This window comes from Eriocheir sinensis, chromosome 26 (genome assembly GCF_024679095.1).
Source record: "Eriocheir sinensis breed Jianghai 21 chromosome 26, ASM2467909v1, whole genome shotgun sequence".
In the NCBI taxonomy this organism is placed as follows: Eukaryota; Metazoa; Arthropoda; class Malacostraca; order Decapoda; family Varunidae; genus Eriocheir; species Eriocheir sinensis.
In genome coordinates, this window is record NC_066534.1 from 15298071 (window position 1) to 15326007 (window position 27937).

The window sequence follows — 27937 nt, forward strand, 5'->3', positions numbered from 1 at the left end:
GAGTACGGGAGGTCGTGACGGTGGTGATGATTGTGTGGTGTTGATGTGTGGTAGTAGTTGTGGTAGTTAGTGGAGGTAGTGGAAGTAGTGGTAGTAGTAGTAGTAGTAGTGGTAATAGTAGTAGTAGTAGATGACGAAGAAGCAGGACTGAAGTAGAAATTGCTGTTATTGTTGATGTAGTTGTAGTTTTTGTTGTTGTTATTGGTGACGTTGGTGAAAGAGGAGGAGTGGGGTGGTAGTGGAGGAAAAGAAGGAGGAGGAAGTGGAAAACAGAAGGGAAAAAAAAGAAACGAGAAAATAAAAGCAGGGAGGAAAAAAATAAAGGAAAATCGGTGTTAGAATCGAAGCAAAGGAACAAACAACATAACGAGAGAATTGAACCAACCTTCCTTTTCTGAAAACAACCTTTGCAAACAACAATAAAAAAAACTATACAAAACGAAGAATAACGCATATAAACAGTTCGCTTGTTATACTCTCTCTCTCTCTCTCTCTCTCTCTCTCTCTCTCTCTCTCTCTCTCTCTCTCTCTCTCTCTCTCTCTCTCTCTCTCCCCTTGACTATACGGAAGAAAGCGAGAACAAGGAGAAAGAGGAAAAGGAGGAGGAGGAGGCGCGGCTAGTGGGCGGGGTAGTAATGAAGGGGGGGGAGGAGGAGGAGGAGGAGGAGGATAGAGGGGGAGATAAGGGGAGGAATAGAAGAGGAAGGAGACGAGTGGGAAAGACAAGGGATTACTAAGGGAAGGAAGAAGATAGAGGAGGGGACGGGAGGGAATATAAGGAGGAAAGGGAGGGAAAGTGAATAATGGGAGGAGAGAAAAGTTTTGTTATTTGCCCCTCTCTCTCTCTCTCTCTCTCTCTCTCTCTCACGTCACAGGCATCGTCCCACGTCTCATTAATTATCAGTCACTTTCTCTTTCTTCTCTCACGAATTCATTATCAACCCAAGCCACACTACCTCCCCCCCTCCCCCCGTACCCCCAGTCCCGCCTTCAACAACCTCATGCATGCTGACTCTCTCTCTCTCTCTCTCCTTCCGACACGCATTCCACCAGCTCTAATATGTTCATCCTTATCCGTACACACGCACACACACACACATACACACGCACGCCCATCCTCTCTATCCCACACACACTAAGACCTGTTAACATATGGCTACGTCGCCGCCGCCCGCCCTCCGCCGCGACGCCCCCGACAGTGTAATTTTCCCCGCCTGGCTGCCTCGCGAAGTCCCTCCCGCGCCCCGATGAAGACGTTACACAGTCGGTCCAAGGAGCAGCGGGGCAGAAGAGGCGGCGAGGGCGGCGCTGACGGCTGAGCGGACGGAGTGCTGGCGGAGGGAGTAATTAGGACGAGTCAGTTAATTAGGTTAAGGAGGGAAGGAAGGAAGGCTGGCAGGCAGACGGGCTCCTGCGGCGGGTTGGAGGAAGAGGAGGGAAGGAGGAGGAGGAAGGCTGAGCCGAGGCCGCCTCCCGGGACCGATCTGCCACACCAAAGCATTGGAGTCATTAATTTGAGTCGTGGCGTTAATTTTGTATCAGAGTCAAGGCGGAGAGTGAGTCCTGTGTGTGTCCTGTGGGGGCGAGGCGGGAGGCGGGGGCGGTGGCGGCGTGGGTGCTGCTGATGGAGCCAGTTTATCACGGCCATGGAGACCAGCCACTTCATTTAGGGACAAATATGTCAGCTGAAATGTCAAACATCGGCCACAAAACAATGTACTTTGTAACTCAATACACAGCTATTTGCATTCCAGAGTGCGAGCGTGGCCAGTTGGTGGGTGAGGCGAGAAGCAACGGCGACAAGCGGTCCGCCTCCCGCCGGCTCACTCTGTGGACTTTCCCAGGCCCGCCCTACTTTCTCCTCATTGGAGGGCCGAATGACCTTCGGCCAATGGTAACGCGACCGGCAGCGAGGGCGTGGGACCCAGAGAGGGACGGACCAATGGGAGCAGGAACGCGAGTGTGACAGCTGTGGTGCGCCAAGCTCCGCCCCACGTCACGGCTGCTCTCTCGGCCTCAGAAGGACTCCATTACTGCCGCGAGAGGCGCGCCAGCAACACGGAGAGAAACCCTGCTCGAGGACTCACTGGGCTGCGCGTCGGACATGAGCACGGCCGCAGCTGTGTAGTGTTGTGGCGGTGACTGGCAGTGTTGTGACTAGGCTGAGTGTGTGACAGACACCATGGTGCTTGGACTTGCGGCGAATGTAAGTGCTTCCTCGGGGAGCAACGTTGGAGGATCAGGAGGTCCAGTGGTGCCCACTCCGATCGTCGCGCTGCCCTCCCTCTCCTTCACCGCCACCCAGGTGGCCGCCGTCTGCGAAACTCTAGAGGAGAGCGGAGACATGGAACGTCTTGGCAGATTCTTGTGGTCGCTGCCCGTGGCTCACCCACACCTGCAGGACCTCAATAAGCAAGAAGCAGTTTTACGCGCAAGAGCTCTCGTCTCCTTCCATGTAGGGAACTTCCGGGAACTCTACGCCATCCTCGAGTCTCACAGGTTTTCCAAGCCGTCGCACGCGCGGCTGCAGGCGCTGTGGCTGGAGGCGCACTACCAGGAGGCGGAGCGGCTCCGCGGCCGGCCGCTCGGACCCGTCGACAAGTACAGAGTCCGCAAGAAGTTCCCCTTTCCAAGGACCATCTGGGACGGGGAACAGAAGACCCACTGCTTCAAGGAGCGAACCAGGTCGCTGCTACGAGAATGGTATCTGCAGGACCCTTACCCCAACCCCAGCAAGAAGAGGGAGCTGGCCTCGGCCACCGGCCTCACCCCAACACAAGTCGGCAACTGGTTCAAGAACCGTCGGCAGCGTGACAGGGCGGCCGCCGCCAAGAACAGGTAAGAAGCATGAATTGTTTACAACACACATCACACATTTCCCCATAATTACGCCCTCAGTGTGAGTTCATCAGTCCCTGCCGCCCTCCTCTTGGCTCAATTTGTCGGTAATCGCCTGACCGAAGCCTTTCATTCACTGACATAACACTTAAGAGGTTCCGCGGCAAATTAATTTCCCGCCCTGACCGCAAATTATTGCTGCGGTAAGGGTGGCCCGCGCCGGGCCATTAGCGTCCCTAACGAGCTTCGCGGCCCCCGGCAGGTCACCCAAAACTCGCTACGAGGGACTCCAACTCTCTTGTAATCGATACCTTCCTGGAGCACGTGAGTGAGGTGACCCGCTCGCCGCCTGACCACACGCGGCTCCGCTGTCTTGGCGCCCTAATGAAGGCCGCTCTTATTCCCTCGCTGCTAGCGTGCCCTCGCTTTTCTCATGCCCCAACCCGTTCACATTTCCTTCAAACTCGACCTTCACGCTAGTCGCCATGCACTGCTTTACCGCCAAGCTCTCAGCCTCGGCCGCTCCCGACGCCTTGGCGGTGCGCCAGAGCGGGGACCAAGCGGGCCGCGGCGAGTCGGAGTGATGAAAAACTAATTCAAATATCTTAGAGGCGTTGCATCAATTAGTGAAGCTTATTGCCATTATTTTGACTGCAACTTACGGCTAAAGTATTTAATAAATTTCACAAAAAGAATCCCCAGCGTCTCTGTGCAGGGAGGTGCAGCCAGCACTCCACCGGCCGCTGAGACCGCCGTACTTTCCGAGGCCGCCGCTGCCTCCGCCGCCACCCCGTCACATCACCCTCGCAAAACTTTCCGCTACCGCCCCCGACGCCACCGTTCGCTTGACCGATGGTACAAGAAAGCCAAATCAGTTTCCAGAAGTGCTCCTTCCTGCTCTAATTTTAATTCTGTACTTGCTAACAAACAAGCCTATTAGAATCATTAAAAAGTTTTGAGATTATGCTTGGAATATTTATCGATATATTTGTCGGTGTGCAGTGAAAACTATCATTGGAATTAATTTTCAATGTGGCATGTGATTCATCTGTTATAATAATGTCAGTGTGGTGAATGGAAAGACTAATTTGGAAATAAAACGAAATAACGTGTGATGATAGTGGCCGCTGTCCGTCACCTCGCAAACAACAATCACAAGCGGAACTAACAGACGGTACAATCGACGGCAGGCAAGACACGGCGTCAAGCAAGGCACGCCCTCATCAGCGGACGCCTTCGCCGCCCCGCCGCTGCCTCCCAGCCACGCCAAACTATAAACTCTGCCCCAGTACAGTTCCGCTTCCGGCGACAGGTGGTAATTCACGCTATTAACATACTGTTAATGATTATTGGACGCTTTATTGCTGAAAAATAATAAAAGCCACCCGTGTTTTACTGGCCATAAATAATGCGACGTGTGTGTGTGTATGTCTGTGTGTGTGTGTGTGTGTGTGTGTGTGTGTGTATGTTTCCACAAATGCCGCAAGTGGCCGTGTTATCAGTGCAGTCGACGATAACGGGTGGCGTGGGGAGGGGCGTGCACGGGTCAGGCGGGTGCTGCCTTGGGGGCACTCCGGGGTGGGCGGGGGTGGTGGGGGGGCGAATATTACATTGAAACTTTATTGCATCGCAGGTTATTACTGGATACTTAAATATTTTGCCAATAAAACATAAATAACGCCACGGCTCCCCTCCGCCGGATGGAGGAGCGCCCGCTTAAAGGAACCCTCTGCGTGGCGACGGTGCTGGCGCTGAAGGGCGTCCCTGCACCGCCCGGGGAGGCTCGGTACCCGGCGGCTGCCCGTGATGTGTGGGGACCTTGCTCTCCTGTCACATGTTGAGTATGTTACGTGCACACCTTCTGCAGTACGATGCACGACGTGTAACAAATATTCCCAGCCAGGCTGCGGCCACTCCCTGCCCCGCCCTGCCCGCGGGGCCCTGCGGTACCTCGCCCAACTGTTCCAAACTCTCCTCGCCATTACCAGCGCTCCAGGGAAGTCACGAGGTAGCAGGCTGATGTTGCCTTGGTGACCAATTACATATATATATATATATATATATATATATATATATATATATATATATATATATATATATATATATATATATATATATATATATATATATATATATATATATATATATATATATATATATATATATATATATATATATATATATATATATATATATATATATATATATATATATATATATATATATATATATATTGCACTTGGCCATTGCTCAACAGTACAGCATCGTCTCCTCGGCATGTCAGGATTCCTCCGTGTCATGGTTTCATTCACACGCGGCACGAAACGCGACGAAATAACTCCCAGTATATTTTCAATGCAAAATACATATATAGCAATAAAATATATATAAAAAAATATAACACTATAAAATCTATCGGCAAGTTTTAGGTTCAAATTAAAGAGCTGACAAAGCCACTGCTAGGAGATTAGTCACGATCAAGGTCTTTGTGAAACACAGGTTTTCAACAGCTCGCTGCTGGGGCTCGGAGGACTCGCGCCAAACTTTTCAATACACAAAAAAGTGTGTATTAGGAATTCATGTAGAAAGATTTTCATAGAAATTTGTGACAAGTATTTCATTCAAGGAAGGAGATAATTACTGCCGATCATTATACTCGCCTGTCACGATATTAACAGGTAGCAACACATTCGTATATATTTATCACTAGCCGCTGTGTGGCGCCTGAGCTGCCTGCAACACCCGAGGCGGGAAAACACGGCGTTACTCAGTGGGAACACATGACGCATACTGCTGCTAGTATTACTATATACTACACTGCTACCATTGCTACACTATTATTACTACAACTATTATTATTATTATTAGTAGTAGTAGTAGTAGTATTAATATTATTATTAGTATTACTACCACAGTACCACTATTACTACACTACTAACTTTACTCACTTATAAATACCAATATTATTAATTATTAGCTACTATTATGAACTATACTACAATTGCTGTTACTATCACTACCGCTACTACTATTACTGTACTGATAATAATAAAACTTCTACTATTACTAATTACCTCTACTACTGCTATTACTACTACTACTACTACTACTACTACTACTACTACTACTTCCAATAATAATAATAATAATAATAATAATGTTCCCACTACTATTACCATGATTTATACTATTACTAGCAATCGAGTTACATTTTTTCCTGTGCCACTTTTTCCTATGATAGTTTATTCATGTGGCATTTTTTTTTCCTGTTGCCATTTTTCCCGAGTGGCAAAACACCCGCACGCACGGCGCTCTGCCAGCCTTTTCCGGCGTCACCGAGGCCGTCTGGGTTGTCTTACCAACACCTCGCAGTGGGTGGCTCCGCTACACACCAGCGACGCCTCGATGTGCAAGACGCCAACGCATAAACTTTTGCTGAGGTTTTATTACGCGTCGGGGCTCACGCAGACTGACGCTGGTCTTGTGCACCAGTGCTGTCGACACTCAAGCTCTAAATAAACGACCTGTGGTAACTTCTGGGGTGTTATGCAACACTCAGAAAACGTCCAAGTTTGATATAAACACCAATTAATGGAAATAGGCATGATAGCTCTTGGTGTGTGTTTCAATATATATATATATATATATATATATATATATATATATATATATATATATATATATATATATATATATATATATATATATATATATGAGTGACTGGTATAAGCTTTCTGCTTCCCTCACGCGAGGGCGAACATGGTCCATCCCCTGCACACCGTCCCGCGGCCCTCGTTAATTGCCCTCATCGTCAGTACCCGCGGCGGGCACCGGTGGCGACACTCGCGGCGCCTCGGGCGGCGGGGACGGTGAGTTATGGCCCCCGCCCACGGCCGCTCGCCCTTCCTTTTACGGCCAATGATTTTCATCCGTAAGCCGGTCATCAGCGGGCCGGATAAGAGAGTAAGTAGCCTGCCTAATGACGTGTGCTGAGGCGGGGAGGCGGAGCGGGCAGAACACTTAGCGGGGAGGTGAGTTGTGCGAATGTAACACTCAAGGAAAAGGAAGATAAAGGAGGCAAGAGACAACTTTAATGAGCTCAAGATGTAATCACAAGAAATTTAAATCGAATAAAAAAATATATGATGAAAGGCTTTGCCAAAAAAATATCTACTCGCCGTGAGTTAAGGGTTGGGAGGGAGGGAGGAGGGGAGGAGAGGGCGAAGGAGTTATTATATCATTGGCGTCCTGAGTTATTACAGGTGGAGGTGGTCGTTACTCGGCAGGTGGAGGCGTCATTAGCGTCCCCCGGGGCCGTTGACACCCCTGTGGCCACCTGAGTGCGGGTCTTCGAGTTTACAGTCTTATTTATGGGCGACGGAAGAAGGGAGCTGAGTGCTCTTGAAGGGTCGACGAAGACTGAGGTGCCACGGCGGGGCGGGACGGGCCAGACGTGAAACCTTTTCCGCTGCGGCGCGCTGCACCTATACCGGTTACGGGCACAGAAGAAATAGCAATTCATTATATATATATATATATATATATATATATATATATATATATATATATATATATATATATATATATATATATATATATATACACACACACACACATACTTGCGCACGCACACATACACACACACACACATGGAGGCGAAGCAAAGCGTTTTTACTTTACTATTAATGTGCAAGGTCCACGTATTTCTTAACTGCACTGTAGCTTAGCTAGAGTGCCAGTTTACGAATGAAGGTCCTGCCAGGCGACCTTCCACACTCAAGATGTAAGCACCCGTGGACGGCGAGTGTCGACACGTGCCCACAAAACACTCAGGCTGAACAATGAACGGAAGTAAAACCAGCATAATCGATGAGTGCCGATCATTCAGCAGCACAGACCGTTCAGATTTTTACGTTCAGTTATCAGGATGTTGAATGCGCTGGAGCTAGACCACGACGATACTTACATCTTCCACTGTACAGGACTACAGTGACTTCACGAGCATGGCCACGCCGGATTAGTCCCAATGTTCCGAGACATCCCCGGTGTGCCTTGAACTTAAGCTTTGTGCTCGGCCGAGACCTCGTGTCTGCCGTGGTGGTTAATAAAGAGGATGGCGGTGGTTTAGAGTGCCTGGCCTCCCCCTTCACGATTCCTTCACGCCATCAGCTGGAAGGCAGCGACGCTTTCCTGTTGCCTCACCGCCGCCACGCTCCGGCACCAACTTGTTCGCGGATCTGCTCGAGAGGCGTGAAATCTGGGCTTAAATTATCTACACAAGATCGCCTGCACGGGGATTTTGTTTTATTCTTTACTGCACTTTTTGTCTGGACGCGCGGCGCACCGGCGGCCGCCCCGTCACCCGCGCGGGCCCGCCGATGATGCTGTTAGCCACACGCGGGTGCAAACGGGATCGATGGGACACGTGAGGCTGCTGGGTGTTAGCGTGTGTGTGTGTGTGTGTGTGTGTGTGTGTGTGTTCATAAATCTTATCGAGAATATTGGTTGTTTGCATTCAGTTTGCTGCAGCTTATTTTTCTTTTCGACGTTCATATGGGTCGTCGTTATCGGATGTGCTACTCTTTCGTTGTGTGTGTGTGTGTGTGTGTGTGTGTGTGTGTGTGTGTGTGAGTGAGCGCGTAAGTGGACAAACAGGCACACAGGGCTACGGAATGAGAGGCGTCCAGTACTCACCAACCCAAGACGCGATGTGCTCCTCAGCGGGACGCCTTCAGTCTGCACAGGAAAGAAAAGACAGAGCTTGCATGACGCTGCTAGATCATTCACAAAAGTTCATGTATATTGCGTCAAATAGGCACATCAAAAGTTTGGATATGATTTAGAAGTCACCGACCTTCCCCCCCCCCTCCGTCACACAAGCTCAGATGATGCAAACTGGAGAAAAAAAACTGGTAACATCGATGCCGAAGCACAAAACAGGCACGCGATTTCATGTGCACATGTGCCTCGTTGGTCCTCGAGGTGGCAGCAGGTGTTGGGGGGAATGGGGTGGTGAGAGGGACTTACAGCACAGAGACACAAGAAAGGCAGCGAGAGGAACGAGTCAGGAACAGGCGGCGATATGAGAGAAATACGTTGAATGACTGTGAGGACATTTTAGATTGCATTAATAAGGGGATGCTTGTAAAGGTAAACAAACACGAATATCCACAAAACAACCACACATGCAAACACACACACACACACATAAAACGCAAACACACACAAAAAATATATATAGCAAGCAGAGTGAAATTATTATAACAAAAAAAACGGTAATCCAATTTTCCCGTTTTAATAAGTAGCACAAAAAAAGTTGCATGTCCACGGCGTCATACTAAACAACGATATAAGATGTCCTTCAGAATACAACCAAAGCGTGGCAGGTTGCTAAGGTCATTTGAGAGCCACTTTTGCCCGATACGTGACTGTGCGCGCGTCGAGTGTTCAGCTGAGACAAAACCTACGGTATTTATACGTAGCATTCCACTTCTTTTCAACCCCTGTATAAAAAATTGCGAGCACCACCAGCCTGTGTCATTTCGCTGCAGAACATAGGTCTTAGGCCTCTCCCAGATGGTAAACTTCTATACGGTTTTTAATTTCATGATCCCATCTGGCGAACAACCTTTGGGTCTCTTTTTAAAATTTACTTCCCAGTCTGCCACTCTTTTGCCCACCATCTACATCGTGTTCTGACCATTATCATTTTAAGATTCTAACTGCCTTTATTGTCTACTAATATTTCTTCTCATTGATTTTTATTATTTTCTTGTCCATTATGGCAATTAATACTGATCTCCATTCCTCTGGGCACTCCTTAGTTCCCTGCTTTTCAGAGACTAGTTAATGTGCTCAATACGCCATGACTGGGAGAACGCACTGCTTCAAACCCCTTCCCTTCAAGCACACAGATAGGGAACCTTCATATCATTATCTTATTTTCCAAAAGCACGCCAGCCGAGTCTTATACGCCTTTTAATTTCGAGCTAAACTTTTAAAACATTTCCTAATCACGCCGTAAACAGCTTGGTGTTATAGCAGCGTCCTATTAGACTCCTTTTTTGAGGGAATTAATGCTGTGAATTGCTTTGATGGATAAAGGAATAAGTAAAAATAATCGACGACGTGTGTTTTATATAAATACGTACATATATAAATCTATCTATCTATCTCTATATATGGGGCGTGTGTTCTGCAGCACGTGACGGTCTGGGTGATACCAGCTGAGGCGATGCATCATAAAATTCGCGTGTGAGGTGTGGGCGCAGGTGTTCCGCTCCGTGTTGTCTGCCGTGCCAATCATCCAGACAGCGGCCACGCTCTTCACTGCAATTTGCAACACTTGAAAAAAATATAATATCATGTTCACTTCTTGACCCGTGTGTATGAGGAACGTGGTGGTCGATAGTTGCGCCATACAAACACACACACACACACACACATTATTTTTCTCGTCCTATCACAGGCTTTATTATTTTCCTGTGCATGCTGTTCTTTTGTTCTCCGCCCCGCTTTCCTCTTTTCTTTGTTTTTCTTTTCCCTTTGTATGACCTTTTACATGTGTTGGACCGAGATCCTCATTTGTTTTAGTCTGTTACAATGTTTACTTGTTGATATGGCTTTACTCTCTCTCTCTCTCTCTCTCTCTCTCTCTCTCTCTCTCTCTCTCTCTCGAGCGAGCGAGGAAGGAAAATCGAACGCAGAGGAAGGGGGAAAAAGATAGCATAACGCAACATGAAAATTACAAATTGGCCCGGACCCCCCCCTGCCCCCCTCCCCCTCCCTCCCGCCCGCCTGCTCGTTCTATTCACTTCGACCACAGATTGAACACATCCCTCCATCTTCCCCTCGCCTCCTCTCCCCTTCGTCCCCTCTCTCCCCTTTCCTCCTCTCTCTCTCTCTCTCTCCAGCCCCAGCCAGCCAACCAGCCAAGAAATAAAAGCGTTCTATTTCATTATTGTGGCAATTTTTAAAAAAGCGAGTCCCCTGAAAAGAAGATGGCTCGGGGCTACGGCGAGGTTGGCTTGTTAAATGGCATTTCTGACTCCGGGAAACGCCAGTCGACTCCGTGAAAATTTCCATCTACCTTTACATGGCCCGGGAGATTATTGCGAGAGGGACGGGAAGGGAAGGGAAGGGAAAGAGAGAAGCAAAAGTCTGGGAGAAAAAGACGAGGAATGAATGTGATAAAGAGGTGATATAGAAGCAAGAGACGAAAGGAAGAGGGAAGAGGCGGAAAGAGAGAAGCATAAGTCTGGGAGAAAAAGACGTGGAATGAATGAGATAAAGAAGTGATATAGAAGCAAGAGACGAAGAGGAGAGGACAAATAGAAGGGAAGGGGAGAAAAAAGAAAGAAGCAAGAGACGAAGAGAAAAGACAAAAGGAAGGGAATGGGAGAAAAAAAGAGAAACAAAAGTCTGAAAGCAAAAGACGTGGAATGGATGTGATAAAGAGGAAATAGAAAAACAAGAGACGGATAGAAAAGCAGAATAGGAGGTGGGAAAGAATAGAAAGGAAGGCAAGATGGAGAAAGGATAGGATAGAGGATGGATGAGGCAGGGGACAGGGAAGAGGAGAGAGGCGGAAAGAGAGAAGCAAAAGTCTAAGGGGAAAAGACGAGGAATGAAAACGATGAAGAGGAAATATAGAAGCAAGAAAAGGAGATAAGAGAACAGAAAGGAAGGGAAGAGAAAAAGCCGTGGAATGGATGTGATAAGGAAATATAGAAGAAAGAGACGGAGAAAAGAGGAAAAAAGATGGGAGAGAATATAAAGGAAGGAGGAGAATTGATAGTATATACAGGATGGAAAATGAAGGAAGGGGGAAGAAAGGAATGGAAAAGAAGATGAGGGAGAGATGGGATGAAGCTACACCGCGAAAAGGGATAGAAAAGAACGCAAAACGAGGAGAGGAAAGGAACTAAGAAGAGGAGACGCTGGAAACGCTATACATTGATGAGAAAGGAAGGAACAGCAGGCGGAAAATAAAGATGAGAAAGAAATAAGAAGAAAAAACGGTAGAGGTGGGAATGGGTGAAAAAAGGAAAATACAGATAACAAGATGAGAAAATAAGTTACGAGTGACGATTAAACACGGTGAAGGAAGGAAGGATGGGATGCAGGTGTGTGGAAGGGAGAGGTAGAGAGAAAGTGAAAGCGAGATGCTGTAGTGATGTAGAAACGTATACTTACTTCTATCTAATGACAATGAATTATATGGTCGAAGTGAGGTTAAAACAGTGACGCCAGGGTTGAATTGAAACGATACAAGAGACGAGAAGGAAAAAGGTTGATTAGAATGCTTAACTTAGAGACGCGTGTTGGTGATGATGTTGGTGTTAAGCTGTAGTGATATAGAAACGTATACTTATTTCTATGTAATGACAATGAATTATAGGCGCGAAGTGAGGTTAAAATAGTGAACTGAAACGATATTAGAGACGAGAAGGAAAAATGATGTTGGTGTTCAGCTGTAGTGATGTAGAAACGTATGCTTATTTCTATCTAATGACAATGAATTATAGGCGCGAAGTGAGGTTAAAATAGTGAACTGAAACGATATTAGAGACGAGAAGGAAAAAGGTTGATTAGAATGCTTAACTTAGAGACGCGCGTTGGTGGTGGTGTTGAGCTGTAGTGATGTAGAAACGTATGCTTATTTCTATGTAATGACAATGAATTATAGGCGCGAAGTGAGGTTAAAATAGTGAACTGAAACGATATTAGAGACGAGAAGGAAAAAGGTCGATTAGAATGCTTAACTTAGAGACGCGTGTTGGTGATGATGTTGGTGTTAAGCTGTAGTGATGTAGAAACGTATACTTATTTCTATGTAATGACAATGAATTATAGGCGCGAAGTGAGGTTAAAATAGTGAACTGAAACGATATTAGAGACGAGAAGGAAAAAGGTCGATTAGAATGCTTAACTTAGAGACGCGTGTTGGTGATGATGTTGGTGTTAAACTGTAGTGATGTAGAAACGTATACTTATTTCTATCTAATGACAATGAATTATAGGCGCGAAGTGAGGTTAAAATAGTGAACTGAAACGATATTAGAGACGAGAAGGAAAAAGGTCGATTAGAATGCTTAACTTAGAGACGCGTGTTGGTGATGATGTTGGTGTTAAACTGTAGTGATGTAGAAACGTATACTTATTTCTATCTAATGACAATGAATTATAGGCGCGAAGTGGGGTTAAAATAGTGAACTGAAACGATATTAGAGACGAGAAGGAAAAAGGTCGATTAGAATGCTTAACTTAGAGACGCGTGTTGGTGATGATGTTGGTGTTAAACTGTAGTGATGTAGAAACGTATACTTATTTCTATCTAATGACAATGAATTAGAGGCGCGAAGTGAGGTTAAAATAGTAAACTGAAACGATATTAGAGACGAGAAGGAAAAAGGTCGATTAGAATGGTTAATTTAGAGACGCGCGTTGGTGTTGGTGTTCAGCTGTAGTGATGTAGAAACGTATACTTATTTCTATCTAATGACAATGGTCGATTAGAATGCTTAACTTAGAGACGCGCGTTGGTGTTGGTGTTCAGCTGTAGTGATGTAGAAACGTATACTTATTTCGGTCGATTAGAATGGTTAACTTAGAGACGCGTGGTGGTGGTGGTGTTGGTGTTAATGGTGGTGGTGGTGGTGTTGGTGTTAATGGTGGAGGTGGAGGTAGGTAGCGATGGCGGTCACGTAATGGCTCTCGGGGAAGTTGTCCACCGCGCCCCTAACTTGTGATTAACTGGTCAGTGTGTGTAGTTAGAGTGACCACTGTGCTTCGTGTGGGTCTCTCTCTCTCTCTCTCTCTCTCTCTCTCTCTCTCTCTCTCTCTCTCTCTCTCTCTCTCTCTCTCTCTCTGTCTCTGTCTCACATAATTTTTAGATTGATTTTCCTTCTTTTTGTTTTATTGCAATGTTATTTTTTTCTCTGCTCATATTTATTATTTGGGTTCTTCCTATAAGTTTAACGATAGCGTACTTATCATAAACATTTTCACCCTCCTGTTATTCTCTCTCTCTCTCTCTCTCTCTCTCTCTCTCTCTCTCTCTCTCTCTCTCTCTCTCTCTCTCTCTCTCTCTCTCTCGCGCGCGCGCGCACACGCACAAAGCAAACAAAAAACTACACAAACACCGCTACAGATGAATGTTAATTGGTGTGCTGCATGGGCCTGAATGGACACACACACACACACACACACACACACACTCGGACGCACCCCCACCACAATCCACTGAATCCCAAATATGATAGATAAAAAAAAAAAAAACCCGAAAACGTAAAAACAAACGAAACAAAAAAAAAACGAATAATATCAAAATGGCAAATACACGTTTACATTTTCTGCGGTCCAAAAACAAAAAAAAGAAAAGAAAAAAAAAGGTAAAAAGAAAAAAACATACACTGGCCATCTGAGTTCCGTTCTGAATCCCCATCCATTGCCTCTAGTCCATCCCCCCTGAGGTGTGTGTGTGTGTGTGTGTGTGTGTGTGTGTGTCCGGGGCTTAGTAGCTTTGATCCCTGGCTCACGCTGCCTCGGGTTACGGCGCCCACCAAGAACTGTCCAAAAATACTGCAGCAACGATGGCTTTAGCGGCTGCTCCGTGTTACTCAGTTGTGGGGGGGGGGGGGGTAGTTGGCGAGGGCGGTGGGTGGGGGTTGGTAGGGCATCGAGTATAGGAGAGGGAAGAGAGGGGTGGTTGGGGAGGAGAGTAAATGGAGGGGTTGTTGAGAACACCGGGTGGGGAAGGGGAAGGAAGGGGTGGTTGGTAAAGTCTGAGTAGGGGGAAGGGAAAGGAAGGGACTGTTAGGGAGAGCGCTGAGAGGGAGTAAAGAAGGGGTTGATGTTTTGGGGAAAGTGCAGAGTGGGGGAAAATGAGGGAAAGGAAAAGGCGGAGAAAGGGCAAGGGTGGAGGAGGAGGAACAAGATAAGTAGGAGAGGACTAGGGAAATACAGAAGACGAAAAGGAGGAGAAAGATGATAAAGGAATGAGGAAGAAAAAGAGATGGAGGTGGAAGTGGATAAGAAAGAGGCAAATAAAAATAACAAGATGAGAAAATAAGATACATCTGATGACCACTAAGTGAGGAGAAGGATTAGGAGAAAGATCAAGGTAAGAAAATATAGTTTGGAGGAATTCGCGTTTGGAGATTGAAAACGGGAAGACGTATGAGACGAGGAGGAGAACTAAAATAGAATAGAAGCGAAAAAAATACAAGTAAGGACGATAGCTTGGGAACGAAACACAAAACAAATAAAGATCTAAAACGAGGAGCCTGCAGAAGTGTATAGCCGTATAGCCCGAAGTGGAAGGAAGTCGAAGGTTTGGTTTGGGATAGTGCAATGTCCTGCCGCAGACACAACTCGACGTGTTCCGTTTGGTGTTTGTTAATCATGCGAGGGAGAACTTGGTGTGATTGTTACTCGGAGACGGTCTGGGGGCGGTGATCTTGGCTCCTCCTTCCCTCCTGTCTGTCTATCTGTATTTGTCTTGTCATCTGTCTATTTCACTGTCTCTCACTACACTACTACTACTATTAATACTATTTTTCAAACTACTACATCTATACCGACTACTACTTTTCACGCGTTTTCTTTTTAAATATGAATATCCTTTACTGTAAAAAAAAACGTCTCATTTATTTTTGCGCTTGAACTCCGCCCTTTATCGATAAAAAATACTACTACTATTAATACTATTTTTCAAACTACTACATCAACCGGCTACTACTGTTCACGCGTTTTCTTTTTAAATATGAATATCCTTTACTGTAAAAAAAAACCGTCTCATTTATTTTTGCCCTTGCACTCCGCCCTTTACCGAAATAAAAGCTCCCTTTGTCTCCGAGTCCATAGCTTTTGGGGACTTTCTGCTGTTCTTCCTTGCCCCTATGGAGTTATGGGAGTTCATCTTCACCCTCTTCTCGCCCTCTACCCTGTCTTCTTAGTTCTGGTATTACCCGTTAAGAGGCACCGTCGTCCGCCCGTCTCCACTAATACCTGGTACTCTCAAAACACCTGTAAGCGCGCAGGGGGCTCAAGTACAGTGTTCGGGCGTCACGCAGATTGCACTTAATTAACAGTCCAGGTGCGGTAAGGTGGCCGGCGCCTCACCCTCGGGACGCTAAGATGAACACTTTATTACGCCGTTCGGTGGAGGAGCCTAAGTGCTATTTTGGTTAGCATGTGCACGGTGTTTACTGGGAACGAGGTCTTTTTCGTATACCTGGCTGTGATGAGTAAATAACGATACTAATAACAGAATAATAGTAATGATGATAATAGTAATAATAATCCCATCAAGTGATTGGGGACCGAGGGTGTTGAGTATGGCTTCTCTTTCCACGGGACAAGGCACGACACAAGTTCCACAGACTCGCCACTTGATACGTTCGGCCACGGGGTCCTCTGAGCGCTGCCGGTATCATGGAACCTGGTGTGGGCGAAGGAACTTTTTTTTTCCGTAGTCTTCGTTGTGGTTCTGAACTGTGGCTCCCCTGGCGCTTGTCACCACTCGACGCCATCTCTCACGGCAGTTTCAATATTCCCGTGTTTATAGGGGTAAAAGGACAACCCTGGCGTCGTGTTGCTTAGATTAGAAACAATGCAACTGTTTCAGAGTTGATAAGTTAATCATAAAGTATCGCGTGACTTCCTAATGCCTGGGCTGATTTATTTTATTTTATTCGAGCTCACTTGTATTTTCCAAGTCTGTTATTCTCTGGAGCCCTTTCGTTTAAAATCTATTTTAGCTGGAAATTTATGTTAAGTGTTTTTCGACCTCCAATTAAAATTTTCAGCATCTTGTGTCGTGAACTTCCTTTCAACCGTATACAAATGCAATTAATATTGCATTACCGTGCAACTGTACAAAGCGCTGACGCTTCACTGCACGTAAAATAAATATATGATATATATGAATAATTTTAATATTTTCTTAAACGTCGCAGTCAAGACGAAGGCACTCGCGATATTTATTTACAAACTTGAAATCGTTGCTTACAGAGCCAGAGCGGTCCTTCATGATCCTCAGTGCGGAGCGCGTCCTGCAGCCGCCAGCTGGGGACACGAGTCTTCATTGTCTTTTTACTGCTTGTCACCTCAAAGGCTCGGCCTCGTGCACAGCGGCTCTTTTTGTTTAACAGTCGTGTTCTGCCGGCGCCGCCAACAAAACATGCGGCACTTCAATAGTCGGTCAAATCTGTCGATCTGCAGACGACCACAACATTCAGCAGGCAGAGGAACTCATCAGAACGAGACTCAGGCAATTTATTTACTACAAGAGGATTGTGTAACAGGGAGACCCCATATTTAACAATGGCCAATCTTTATTAATTTCTCGTGGTGGAAGCCGTGCGGGCGGAAAGGAATCAACAAAACAGACCTTTGTCCTACGGGAGACAACACGGCACTTGCTGTAGGGCATCGCCAGTCTCGTGGGTGGCCACTAATGGCAGCTGCGACGCCCTTCTCAGCGATACTGGCACGGACAATCTCGTCCTGCTGGAGCGATGCCGCGGCCATGTGCTGCTGACCCGCGGCCCGCTGCCTCCATATGGAGCGAGGATGCACGGCAGACGGAAGGATTTAGTGCAGGGCAGAGGCTTGCAGGCGCCACACCTCCACCATCACTACAAAGTTATTCAAGTCCGGCCCAGCCCCTTACAGCAATACTGTCGGCATAAAAAAAAAAACATTATTACATTCAGAACCGTGTTGGTACGCATTGCTTTACACGTCTCGTAGGCCCGTGAACATTTCAGGGAGGGATTTCTTCTAACGTCTACTGATCTTCGTGGCCGTAAAATCGCATGTAGAGAAGGTATTATTAAGAGAGAATGTTGCTGATCAAACTAGAAGCCAAACAGCGGTGCCCATGCCTGCTGCCTGCTGAGCGTCTTATGACACCAACAAAACACTAAGGGTGACACGTTGGACTAACACACACGTCTCCTGCATCCCCTGCGGCATGAGTGGCACGTGAAAAGGCAACAAACCATTGTTTACAGCGGCGCTCAGAATTTTATTGTAAACTGCCGTGTATTGAAATAGATCACACACACACACACACACACACACACACACACACACACACACACACACACACACACACACCTCCCCTCCCACCCCTATACAGACACACGGGAATGGCGTTTCATACACAGTGTTAGATTACCGCCGGTTTAGGAAACGCTCAGCGCATCAATGAGTTTTTTTTGCGTGCCAGGGAGCCAAAGGACGGGGGTTTGCGGACAAAGCTGAAGGCATTCCGGTAATGTAATACGGGATCCGATCACATTTATGACGCAGTACAAACACCATGACTTAACCAATATATGCTACAAAGCGAGAAGGCGCCCAACACTAATGACAATAAATAGTTACTTGGTTAAGGATTAGATAGAAAAGGCATCGTGGTTAACTTGTACGCATAGAAGGGAAAGAGGACAGTTGAATGTTGAACCGCGAACCCTTATCTTCTTATTCCTTTAACAACTAACTGACTAACGGAGGAGGATAGTATAGACAGGAGGCAAGGGAGAGGGGACAGGTCTAGAGGATGTCCCAAACTGACAAGGAAAGGACCGGGGAGGAAGGAGGAGGAGGAGGGGAGGGCCGAGTGTATTGATTTTGATAATGAGTGAAATAAACTGATGATTGAGAAGTATCGACCGCGCTGAGGGAGGGAGGGAGAGGAAAGGAGGGGAGAAGGGCGTTGGTAGTGGCGGTGGTTATGGTGCTGGTTGTCGCATGGTGGGGACTGGTGTTCGAGTCCCATCAATGCTTTACTCTGTTGGTGGTGATACTGTTACTACTACTACTATTACTACTACTACTACTACGGTTTGCGGTTTCATTCACAAAACATAAAAATAACAGTAACAAGGTGATGGTAGATACAATAATGACAGCAAATTAGTTAAAAAAATAATGTTACGTATGACAATTAGGCCTAGATTTCTCTCTATCTATCTATCCCCCCTCATTTGTTTCTTCTCTCTTCTCTTTTTCTTTTTTCTTCTTCTACTCTCTCTCTCTCTCTCTCTCTCGGTCTTGCCTCCCCTCCGCACTGATCTATCTGCTTCATGTTAATCACAGTAAGGGAATTTCCTGGAACCTTACGAGTAATTTCCCCCATTAACGAATAATTAATTGGTCCTTATTAGGGTGCAAATCACGCCTATTAGGTCACTTCCCGCCCCACCTGACTCATCCAGGTGAACCGTGGGCACTGGGGGGTGGGGAGGGAGAAGGGGGTGGGTGGGGCGCTGGTTATAGGAGGATGGAGGAAAAATGTACCGAACTAGAGCGAGCTTGGGGGAATTAAGGAGAGAGAGAGAGAGAGAGAGAGAGAGAGAGAGAGAGAGAGAGAGAGAGAGAGAGAGAGAGAGAGAGAGAGAGAGAGAGAGAGAGAGAGAGAGAGAGAGAGAGAGAGAGAGAGAGACCGAAAATAAACCCATAAAGAAATATAGATAAAAAAACGAGCGATTAGCCACACGAGTATAAAGCCGAAAGTCAAAGATAAGCCGAAATGGAGAGTTATCGCTACTCCTAAAATAATCAAACCTAAAAGAAACATTATATTCATCGCCTCTGATAAAAAAAATAGAGAGCCTCTTGTCTAGGTAATACAAACTTTTGCCTTAATAACAACTAATACCGGAGGAAACTCAATCTCTTCACCCCTCACTAAACAGGACAAAGATCTCGCGGAGTGACGCAACACGAGGAAAGGAAAAGAAAGAGGAAGGAACGGGCAATCAAGGGACGGTCTATCGAGGCAAAGAAACCAGCAGCAAGGGGTTGTATTCTTCAACATTTCGACGGCGGCCGGAGCACACACATTCGACAAGGCTTTCGCAGGAGCTGTGGGCATTTCCATGGACCACTTTATGACCCTAGTACTAGTTCGACCCTTCTGCTGTACCAAGAACCTAAAAAAAACATTCATGGGATCTCGCTTCATCCTCCCTTCGGCCTTTGAAAATAGGTGACGTGTGGCGGAAGCGTCTGAGAACACCGCCAGGTTAGATCTAAGGCGGGGAAGGTGAGACACTGGGTCCTCCTGGCCAAGAGGCGGTGGTGGTGGTGGTGCTGCTGCTGGGGTAACAAGGTCCATTGAATAAACGTCATCTTATTACACATGTTTACTGTAAAGAGTGAGGGGCCGAGGAGGGGAGAAGCGAGGGCCGTGTGGGAATTCTTCGTCCGACTTCCTTAATCTTTCGTCCCCCTCCGAACAATCTCCCATGACGCTAATGAGGACGCCACGACCCGCCTATCCTCTACCCCTTGACACTATTTTCTTGGAGTAACAATCACCTCGCATCCGTGTGTACCCTGCTACTGAGGGCGGCGGGGGAGGAATGGCAGGAGGAGGAGGAGGAGGCTTGCGCTTTAGTTCTCCTGCGCGCGGGCTGCCGGGGACGCGAGCGAAGGCCAGACGAACCCGAGCGGCGTTTATCAGGAGTTTAGCGCCGACAAAGGGCGGGAAAGAGGGAGGAGGAGGGAAGTGCTGTAACGGGGGAATTAATGACCCCGGCGGTGGTTAGGTTCCGCGCGTGGGGGACATGTAGGGGCGGGTGACAGGGTGGGGAGGGGAGGGAAGGGAAAGGAAGGGTAAGTGGGAAGAAAGATATGACGGAAGGGAAAGAAGGAAAGGAAGGGTAAAGAAGAACACGATATAGGAGAAAGGAAGTAAGGAAGGGAAGGAAGAAGAAAGACATGGCGGTAAGGAGAGGAAGGGGAGGAAGAAGAAAGATATGGCGGAAGGGAAAGAAGGAAAGGAAGGGTAAAGAACACGAAATAGGAGAAAGGAAGTAAGGAAAGGTAGAAAGAAGAAAAATACGGCGGAAAGGAAAGGAAAGAAAGATAAAGGAGAAGAAATACGACGGATGGGATGTTGATGATTATTAGGGCGGTCTGTCTTGGAGCCGCAACTTCGGGGTCATTTGGCGCCGAATCTAAAACAATTTAATTATCTTATAAAACTATATAGGCTTAAAATTAAAAACGTGATAAAACCAACACTAATAAAACTATATAAAACCAGTTAAAAATTTGATGATAAAATACGATTATAAAAGACCAATAAAAACTACAGGAGGTTGACGCACGACGGATGGGAAAGGGAGGAGAAAAATACAACGGAAGGGAAAGGGAGAGAAGGGAAGGGAAAGATAAGTGAAATACAGCGGAAGGGAAAAAAATGAGAGATAAGACGGAAGGGAGATGTAAAGTATATGGCGTGAGATTATTCCAAAGACAGACTGACTAAAGAAAAAAAAGGGAGCGATTTCAAGGCTAACACGACCGAAAATAAACTCAAAGAAATATAGATAAAAAAAAGCGATTAACCACACGAATTTAAAGCCGAACGTCAGAGATAACCCGAAATGGAGTTGGCGAATAGTAAAGAAAAAGTAAAGTTGAGGGTATACGCTATAGCTGCGCGTGGCCTCAGTGCTCATCTCCGTCCCATTACCCCTTGAGCCAGAGATAGGTGGGTAGTGTGTGAAATTAGGACGGGCGAGTTAGGAAAAGGTAAGGGAGGGGCAGAAAGGAAAGATGAAAAGTTGAAAAAATTAGGACGGGCCAGGTAAGGAAGGGTAAGGGAGGGGCAGAAAGGAAAGATGAAAAGTTGAAAAAAAAGTGACCGTTCTAACTACGACGTAAGGATATTCGAAGGCAGGGCGTGGAGGAATCATTGTGACAGCCGGAGGGGAAAGACGCAATGGAGAGAAAGGCAAATGTAGAAGAAAAGTGAAGAGTCGCGTAACATGAACTGAAATTTAAGAGTGATGGAGGAGTGAGTGAAATGAGTGAGTGAAACAGATGAAATTCACAGATATATGAACGGAAAATCTGCTTAATTATACGAACGAGATATCGCAGCATGACTGAAAATGAGGAAAGCAGAGGATTATTGAAAAGGACAGACAGACATAAAATCGTGTTGTTTATAAAGTCTACAAGCCAACAAAAATTATTCAAAACTCAATCTATATAATATCCCCTCATCATTTTCTACTATCTATTCAAGAAAGAAGAGCAACAAACTCCCCTCAAAAAAATATGGAGGTAAGAAAAAATACGGAGGTAAGAAAATGATGTTAACACCTACGATGCATTTTAATGGATTTGGGGCAGCATGCGGTAGTTTTGCGAGGCATGTGACGGCATGTATAAAGCGAATTAAAAGCAGCAAAAGCCAACATAGAGCAGGTAAGAGTGAGAATAAGTTGCTGACCTAGAAGGGAGGTGGAGGCTGAGTGACCAGGGTCGGGTGCGGTGTTCTGGCTTCCAAGGCTCAAGTCCCGTCCGCCGCTACAAGCTGACAATTTCTATGACAACCTAAATGCTGTCCTGATAACCGCCTATCAACCCGGACTCTAATGAAACTCTCTAACGAGGATCAAGCGGGGTTCCGGGGGGCCAACACGCGCCAAACAAGAATGATATCGCTTTAAAAGAGGTTCAAGTGGAGCTCCGGGCATGTTCCAAGTAAGACTGGCGCCACTGTAAAATTCTTGCTTTCGCCAACATGCTGGGGCCGATGTAAAAAGATGGCTAGTGAGTATAAAGAAAGGAAAGGAGATTACGAAAATTCTAAAAAGGAAAATACGAAAAATCATCTCGTTCTATTTTAAGTGTTCTCGAGCAAAGTACCCAAACCTATCCGTCATCCATCCATCAATCGTTAAATATATCTAAGAGTAACCAACCCTCCCTGTCATATGTCAACATGTCCATCTACCAATTATTCTTTATACCTATAGTGTTTTTATGCTATGTAACCAACCCTCCCGGTCGTTCATCTATCAATATTTATCTAGGTCTCAATATCCATCTTTCAAGCATTCTACTTCACGTATCCAAGCAAAGTAACCATCAACCCCTCCTTCCTTCCCTCGCTCTCTCCAGGATGATGAACGGCCAGCAGGGCGGCGCAGCCTCGGCCCGGTCATCGGAGTCCAGAGACGCTCACCACGACGACGAGGACGACGACCTCATAAACCCCGGCTCCCCGACGCCCCTGGACGACACGGACGACGAGGACCTGTCTCTGGGTGAGTGAGAGTGTGTGTGTGTGTGTGTGTGTGTGTGTGTGTGTGTGTGTGTGTGTGTTTTCTCTCGCTATTCCCCTTCAAAGCAGTCATCTTTATCAATATTGCTAAACATGACCGCCTCCACACCTCTTTATCTATGTCTGTCTGTATATCTCTCCTCTCTCCCTCTCCTATTTTCCTTACCTTTCCCATCCGTTCCTTCCCTCCATCTCTCCCTTTCTCGATCTTCATCTGTCTATCTGTCTGTATATTTCTCATTCTCTTTCCCTGCTTCCCTCTTGCCCTTTTCTTTCCAATAGCTATCGTTCCTTTTCTTTGCTCCACCCTTCCATGTCTCTCCCTTCCTTCCCTCCCTTCTTCCCTTTTGCTCCATTCCTTCCATGTCTCTCCCGTCCTCCCCTTTGCTTCATCCCTTCCATCTCCCTCCTTTCCTTCCCTTTCCTCCATCCCTTCAATGTCCCTTCTTTCCTTCCCTTAACTCCATCCCTTCCATATTCCTCCCACTCTCTCGCTCCCTCCCTCCTGCCCCCACGTGGTCACCGAGCCTTAAATTTCCGTCGATTGGATTCGGTCACTCCAAAAATAATTCCTTTGAGGCTCCGTTAGTTCTAATTCTTCCGCCGGCGCAGCGTGTTTATTTGTTTGATTTAATTCAGTGGCCGTGTCGAAAGTGTTCATTTGGGAGCCCATTATTTCAGGCCATGATGGAAATTTTACAAGTCACGGGCTCGCTGATTCTATTGCCATCAGCTGCAGTGGAGGGATGGGATGGGATGCTGATGGTGAAGATCTGCGGTGGGATGGGATGTGATGTGATGGGGTGGAGTGCAGTGATGGTAAAGATTGTTGTTGGGATGCTGTGTGGTGTGGAGTGATGGGATGGGATAGTGGGATGGAGTGAGGTGAAGTGCAGTGATGGTAGTGTGTTGATAGGGTGTACACATGTTGTAGTGGGATGCTGTGCAGTGTGATAGGGAATGATATGTATTTTTTTTTGGGGGGGGTGATGTGAAGGAGATTTAGAATGGGAATGAGGTGGGATGAGATGAAGTGCAGTGATGTTAAATATTATTGATGTCTAATGATGGGATGCTGAGTATTTTTTTTGGGGGGGGGAGGGGCGGGGGGGGGGCGATTCAAAGGATACAATTCAAGGGCAATAAACAAACACAAAAGGCTCGCTAATCGCTGTTCCTGCAAGTCAACAAGAGCAGGATGGAATGGGATGTGGTGAAGTGCAGTGATGATAAGGATTTGTGATGAGCCGTATTGTGATGGGAGGCTGCTCGGTGTGATGAGGCGTGCTGTGTGATGTTTGGTGATGAAGATAAAGGTGTGATGGGATGGGGTGGATTATTTATGTGATGTATTTAGTGATGGGATATGATTTGTGATGAGCGTGTGATGAGGTGGTGTTATGACCGTCTCTGAAGTGTAGGTGATGGATTGGGATTTGTGTTGTGATATGGGGGGGGGGGGGGTGAAGAAGGATGTGAGGTGAGGTGATGGGATGGGGGGATGCAGTGAAGTTGTGTGATGTATGTCATGTGGTGTGAAGGGAGATCGCGTTAATGGGTTGTCTGGTATTATTATTTTTTTTTTGTAAGAGCTATTTACACGTTTGCACACCCTTTAAAACACACACACACACACACACACACACACACACACACACACACACACACACTGCCATTGATTACTTTATTTTCCAAGTCTGCTAACTCTTGATTTTGGACTTATGTTAATTTAATGCCGCTAATTGGTATTCATTAAATGCTAATTAATAACGCAACTTTTAATTTACCCCGCGCCAATTAATGTTAATTGTTAATATTTGAATAGATGATTTGTTAATGTGTTCAGCTGAGGTTATGGAGGCCTGGCTTGTGACCCCCCATACGCTCTCTCTCTCTCTCTCTCTCTCTCTCTCTCTCTCTCTCTCTCTCTCTCTCTCTCTCTCTCGCTCTATCTCTATCTCTCTATCTATCTATCTATCTTTTTTGTGCGTGTTTTGTAATTATAGAAGCCAGTAATATAAGTAATAATATTAGTGGCAGTATTATTAGAAGTAGTAAAAGTGGTGGTGGTGGTGGTAGTATCAGCAGTACCAGCAGAATTAAAAGTAGTAGTGGTGGTAGTAGTAATAGTAGTAGTAGTAGTAACAAAAACAGGGCCAACAATATATCCAGCAGTTTCATCAACACGTAATGTAATAATGATCATATCGTGCTATAATGGAAAGAGGCTTTACAGAGTACACGGGTAACGTTTTCACAATTTGCAACCCTATACTTAGCACACGCGTTTAAGTACACACATTTGCGTGCATGTTTCAACACGTTACCATGAAAACCATTTGTTCAAACATTACTTTCATGAGGCTGACGCGCGCGCTTGTGTTGTGTGTGTGTGTGTGTGTGTGTGTGTGTGTTTGTCAGGGTTGAATGTAGAATCTGTCCCCTGTTCATGTCAAGGGTTGGGAGGGGAGTTTGTCATGTCAGGAGGTTAGAAGTGAAGGGTTAGTGTCCTCTGCTCATGTCCCTTTCTAATGAGTCTCCCCTCTACAGGTACCCACTCCCCTCCACCTGTGTCGGAGAGCCCCCTACCCCCCGCCTCGTCAGGAGAAGGAGGAGGCGTCGTGTCTCCAGCCTCCAACGCTCCCTCCTCTCACCCCTCTTCAGTTTCCCCCCACCCGGCTAGCATCTCCCCTCACCCCTCCTCCATATCCCCTCACCCCTCCGCCACGCCGCCCCAGAGCTCCCCGCTGCCCCTCCTCAAGAGCGACATAACCTCCACCACGGAGTCGCACATCCCCGCCGCCCCCGTCACCACCACCCTGCCGCTGGAGGTCACCAAACCCTCCTACCTGATGCCCCCCATGTCCTCCCTGCCGCTCATGACCTCCCTCGCCACCTCCCTCGCCTCGCCCCTCTCCCTCCCCTTCTCCACCATGAGCGCAGGAGGAGATGCCTTCAAGTTCCACTCACATCCCTTCCTCCACCACCCCCACCCCCTCCTCCACCCGTTCTCCCTTCACCACCCCCTCCCACTAGTCAACCCTCACTCCCCCTTCTTTTCAGCCCTCCCCCCACACAACCCCTCCGCCACTTAGAGCCCATTCACGGCACTTTAGTTTGATAAGTCACACATCTACCTGTTGATTACTTTTTAAATGCCCCCTCTCTCTGTCCCCCTTCCTTGCCCCTCACACAGTCATAGACGTATGTGTAAGCTTCTTGTCTCCTTCCTTTGCAACTTTTCTTTCCGCTTCGTCACCCAAGAAGTCTGAGAGTGTCTTCCTCCGCTGCTGAGGAGACGCCACGAGGTGCTGCTCTCGATCTTGTATAAGCGTGGCCCAGAATGACAACAAAGGCGGCCGTCAATCATTGGTCACAGTCCCTCAGGTGCCCCGCCCACGCCACCTCGAGCCGACCAGTCAGGAACGAGATAAGTGTTTACTTCCTCTTGGAAATTCGTGAGACAAAAGAATTAGTGGAAGGGAACCGGACTGAAATTCCTACTGAACCTGCCCGAGCCAGGCCGGGTAAGCCGAAGAAGTGGAGGAGAACTTGAAGACTCGTGTAAATTCGACGCGACGCTTGCCAAGATTCTTTTTTCTTTCCTCTTTTTTTTATTTCGCTCTCAAGGTCTGGCTCTTGATTTTACCTGAGTGTCTGAATCTCCTCTCGCTGGTCCGGAGTCACGCCCTCTGCGCTTTGCTCCTCTTTGTGTGTCCTGTACAGCTAAGTAATGTCACAAAGATTAAGCAGAGCGCGGCGACCCTTCCCTCACCGCGTCTCTCGTGAGGCTGCGAGTCTTGATGAAGTAAATAAAAGTCAAGACGTTCCTGTTAAGCCCGGTGGTCTTATTCTAACCCCAACCTGTGTTAAATAAATAAAGATGATAGAGTCGCCTACGCCCTCACCGCCGCCGCCGCTCCTCGTCAGGCAGGTAATCAAGAAAGGCCTCGGAAAAAATTAACCTTCTTCAGGCGGCAAAAACAAAATTTACTAAAAAAAATGGATCAGGTTCATTTAAGACAACGGGTTGGGGACATGTCAGGGAGGGGTGCGGGGGGGGGGGGGTGTTAGGGGGAGTGTTTGAGGGGTCAAGGGGGGCGGGGGTGCTGAGGTGGCATTACTCACTCCTCTTCTTGGCGTGGTAATAAAGGGGGGGGGGGGTCTTCCATTGTTCCTGTGGGCGTGCCTGTGTGTCTCTCTCTCTCTCTCTCTCTCTCTCTCTCTCTCTCTCTCTCTCAGGACTAACGAAGGGGGTGGGGGTCGTCTAGTCCTTGGCCTTAACCCTATCTGATCCGAGGGGGGATAAATCTGGCCTCCCCTCAGGAACTTCGATCAAAACGATACACCATTTTTTTCTTATTAAATCAAGAAGAAAAAACAGTCATACAGAAAAACGCAGACAATTTGAAAGCGTCGGATCGGATAGGGTTAAGGTGTCTCCGGGCTACTGACGGCGGCGCGGACGGAGGAGGAGGAAGGCCCGTGTGATTGGCGGTGGTTTGGCTTCATGGGTGTCTGGCTCAATTGTTCCTCTGTTCGATTCCCGTTGCCTTTTTTTTTCTTCTTGTTTTTAGTTCATATCCTCAAAATACTGAACTCTATTTTATTTTTCCTTTCTTCGACTGCTTTTCACCGACCTCATCTTCTCCCAGCCACACACACACACACACACACACACACACGAGAGAGAGAGAGAGAGAGAGACCAAACGGTGTCAGTGAAGTGCTTAGAAGTGTAGAGTCAGTGTGCTGCCCCCCCCCCCCCTCCCCCTTCACCCACATCCCCCTTCACCCATCCACCGACTCTGTACATAAGCCTCATCACCCTGCTCCTGCCCGCCTCTTCGTCCTTCTCTTCCCGCCATGTCACTGCACACTCACACAACCACTGCCCATCCCCCCACCACACCCCCCTTGTATATACCCCCTTCACCTCCCCTCCCTCACCACACTAACTGTCCCCAATAACAGGCTGCCGTTCCCCCACTCTCCCCCGCTA

At 47.0% G+C, this 27937-nt stretch overlaps 1 protein-coding gene and 1 long non-coding RNA gene across 3 annotated transcripts in view; one reads left to right on the top strand and one right to left on the bottom strand.

Annotated features, from left to right (window-relative positions):
• Positions 1–27937, bottom strand: part of LOC127003812 (uncharacterized) — a 270989-nt gene that overhangs the window by 85446 nt on the left and 157606 nt on the right. Inside the window, exon 6 of one of the 2 annotated variants that reach the window (XR_007757412.1) lies at positions 8533–8574. This is a non-coding gene — a long non-coding RNA (uncharacterized LOC127003812). Of the gene's footprint in view, positions 1–8532; positions 8575–16163; positions 17523–27937 lie in introns of those variants that run through there. The other variant, XR_007757411.1, reaches the window with a different exon arrangement.
• On the top strand, positions 1016–27537 carry LOC127003811 (homeobox protein SIX3-like). Its single transcript, XM_050870861.1, has 3 exons — positions 1016–2838; positions 22774–22919; positions 25487–27537. The coding sequence occupies exons 1-3, from the start codon at positions 2183–2185 to the stop codon at positions 26029–26031; spliced, it is 1347 nt and encodes a 448-aa protein (XP_050726818.1). The 5' UTR covers positions 1016–2182; the 3' UTR covers positions 26032–27537.

What these genes read in the sequence shown, in the direction of transcription:
- LOC127003811 (XM_050870861.1), top strand. Translation starts at nt 2,183, where the DNA reads ATGGTGCTTGGACTTGCGGCGAATGTAAGTGCTTCCTCGGGGAGCAAC. An exon ending in GCGGCCGCCGCCAAGAACAG is followed by an intron (nt 2,839 to 22,773) that starts GTAAGAAGCATG and finishes CGCTCTCTCCAG; the next exon opens with GATGATGAACGGCCAGCAGG. An exon ending in CGACGAGGACCTGTCTCTGG is followed by an intron (nt 22,920 to 25,486) that starts GTGAGTGAGAGT and finishes TCCCCTCTACAG; the next exon opens with GTACCCACTCCCCTCCACCT.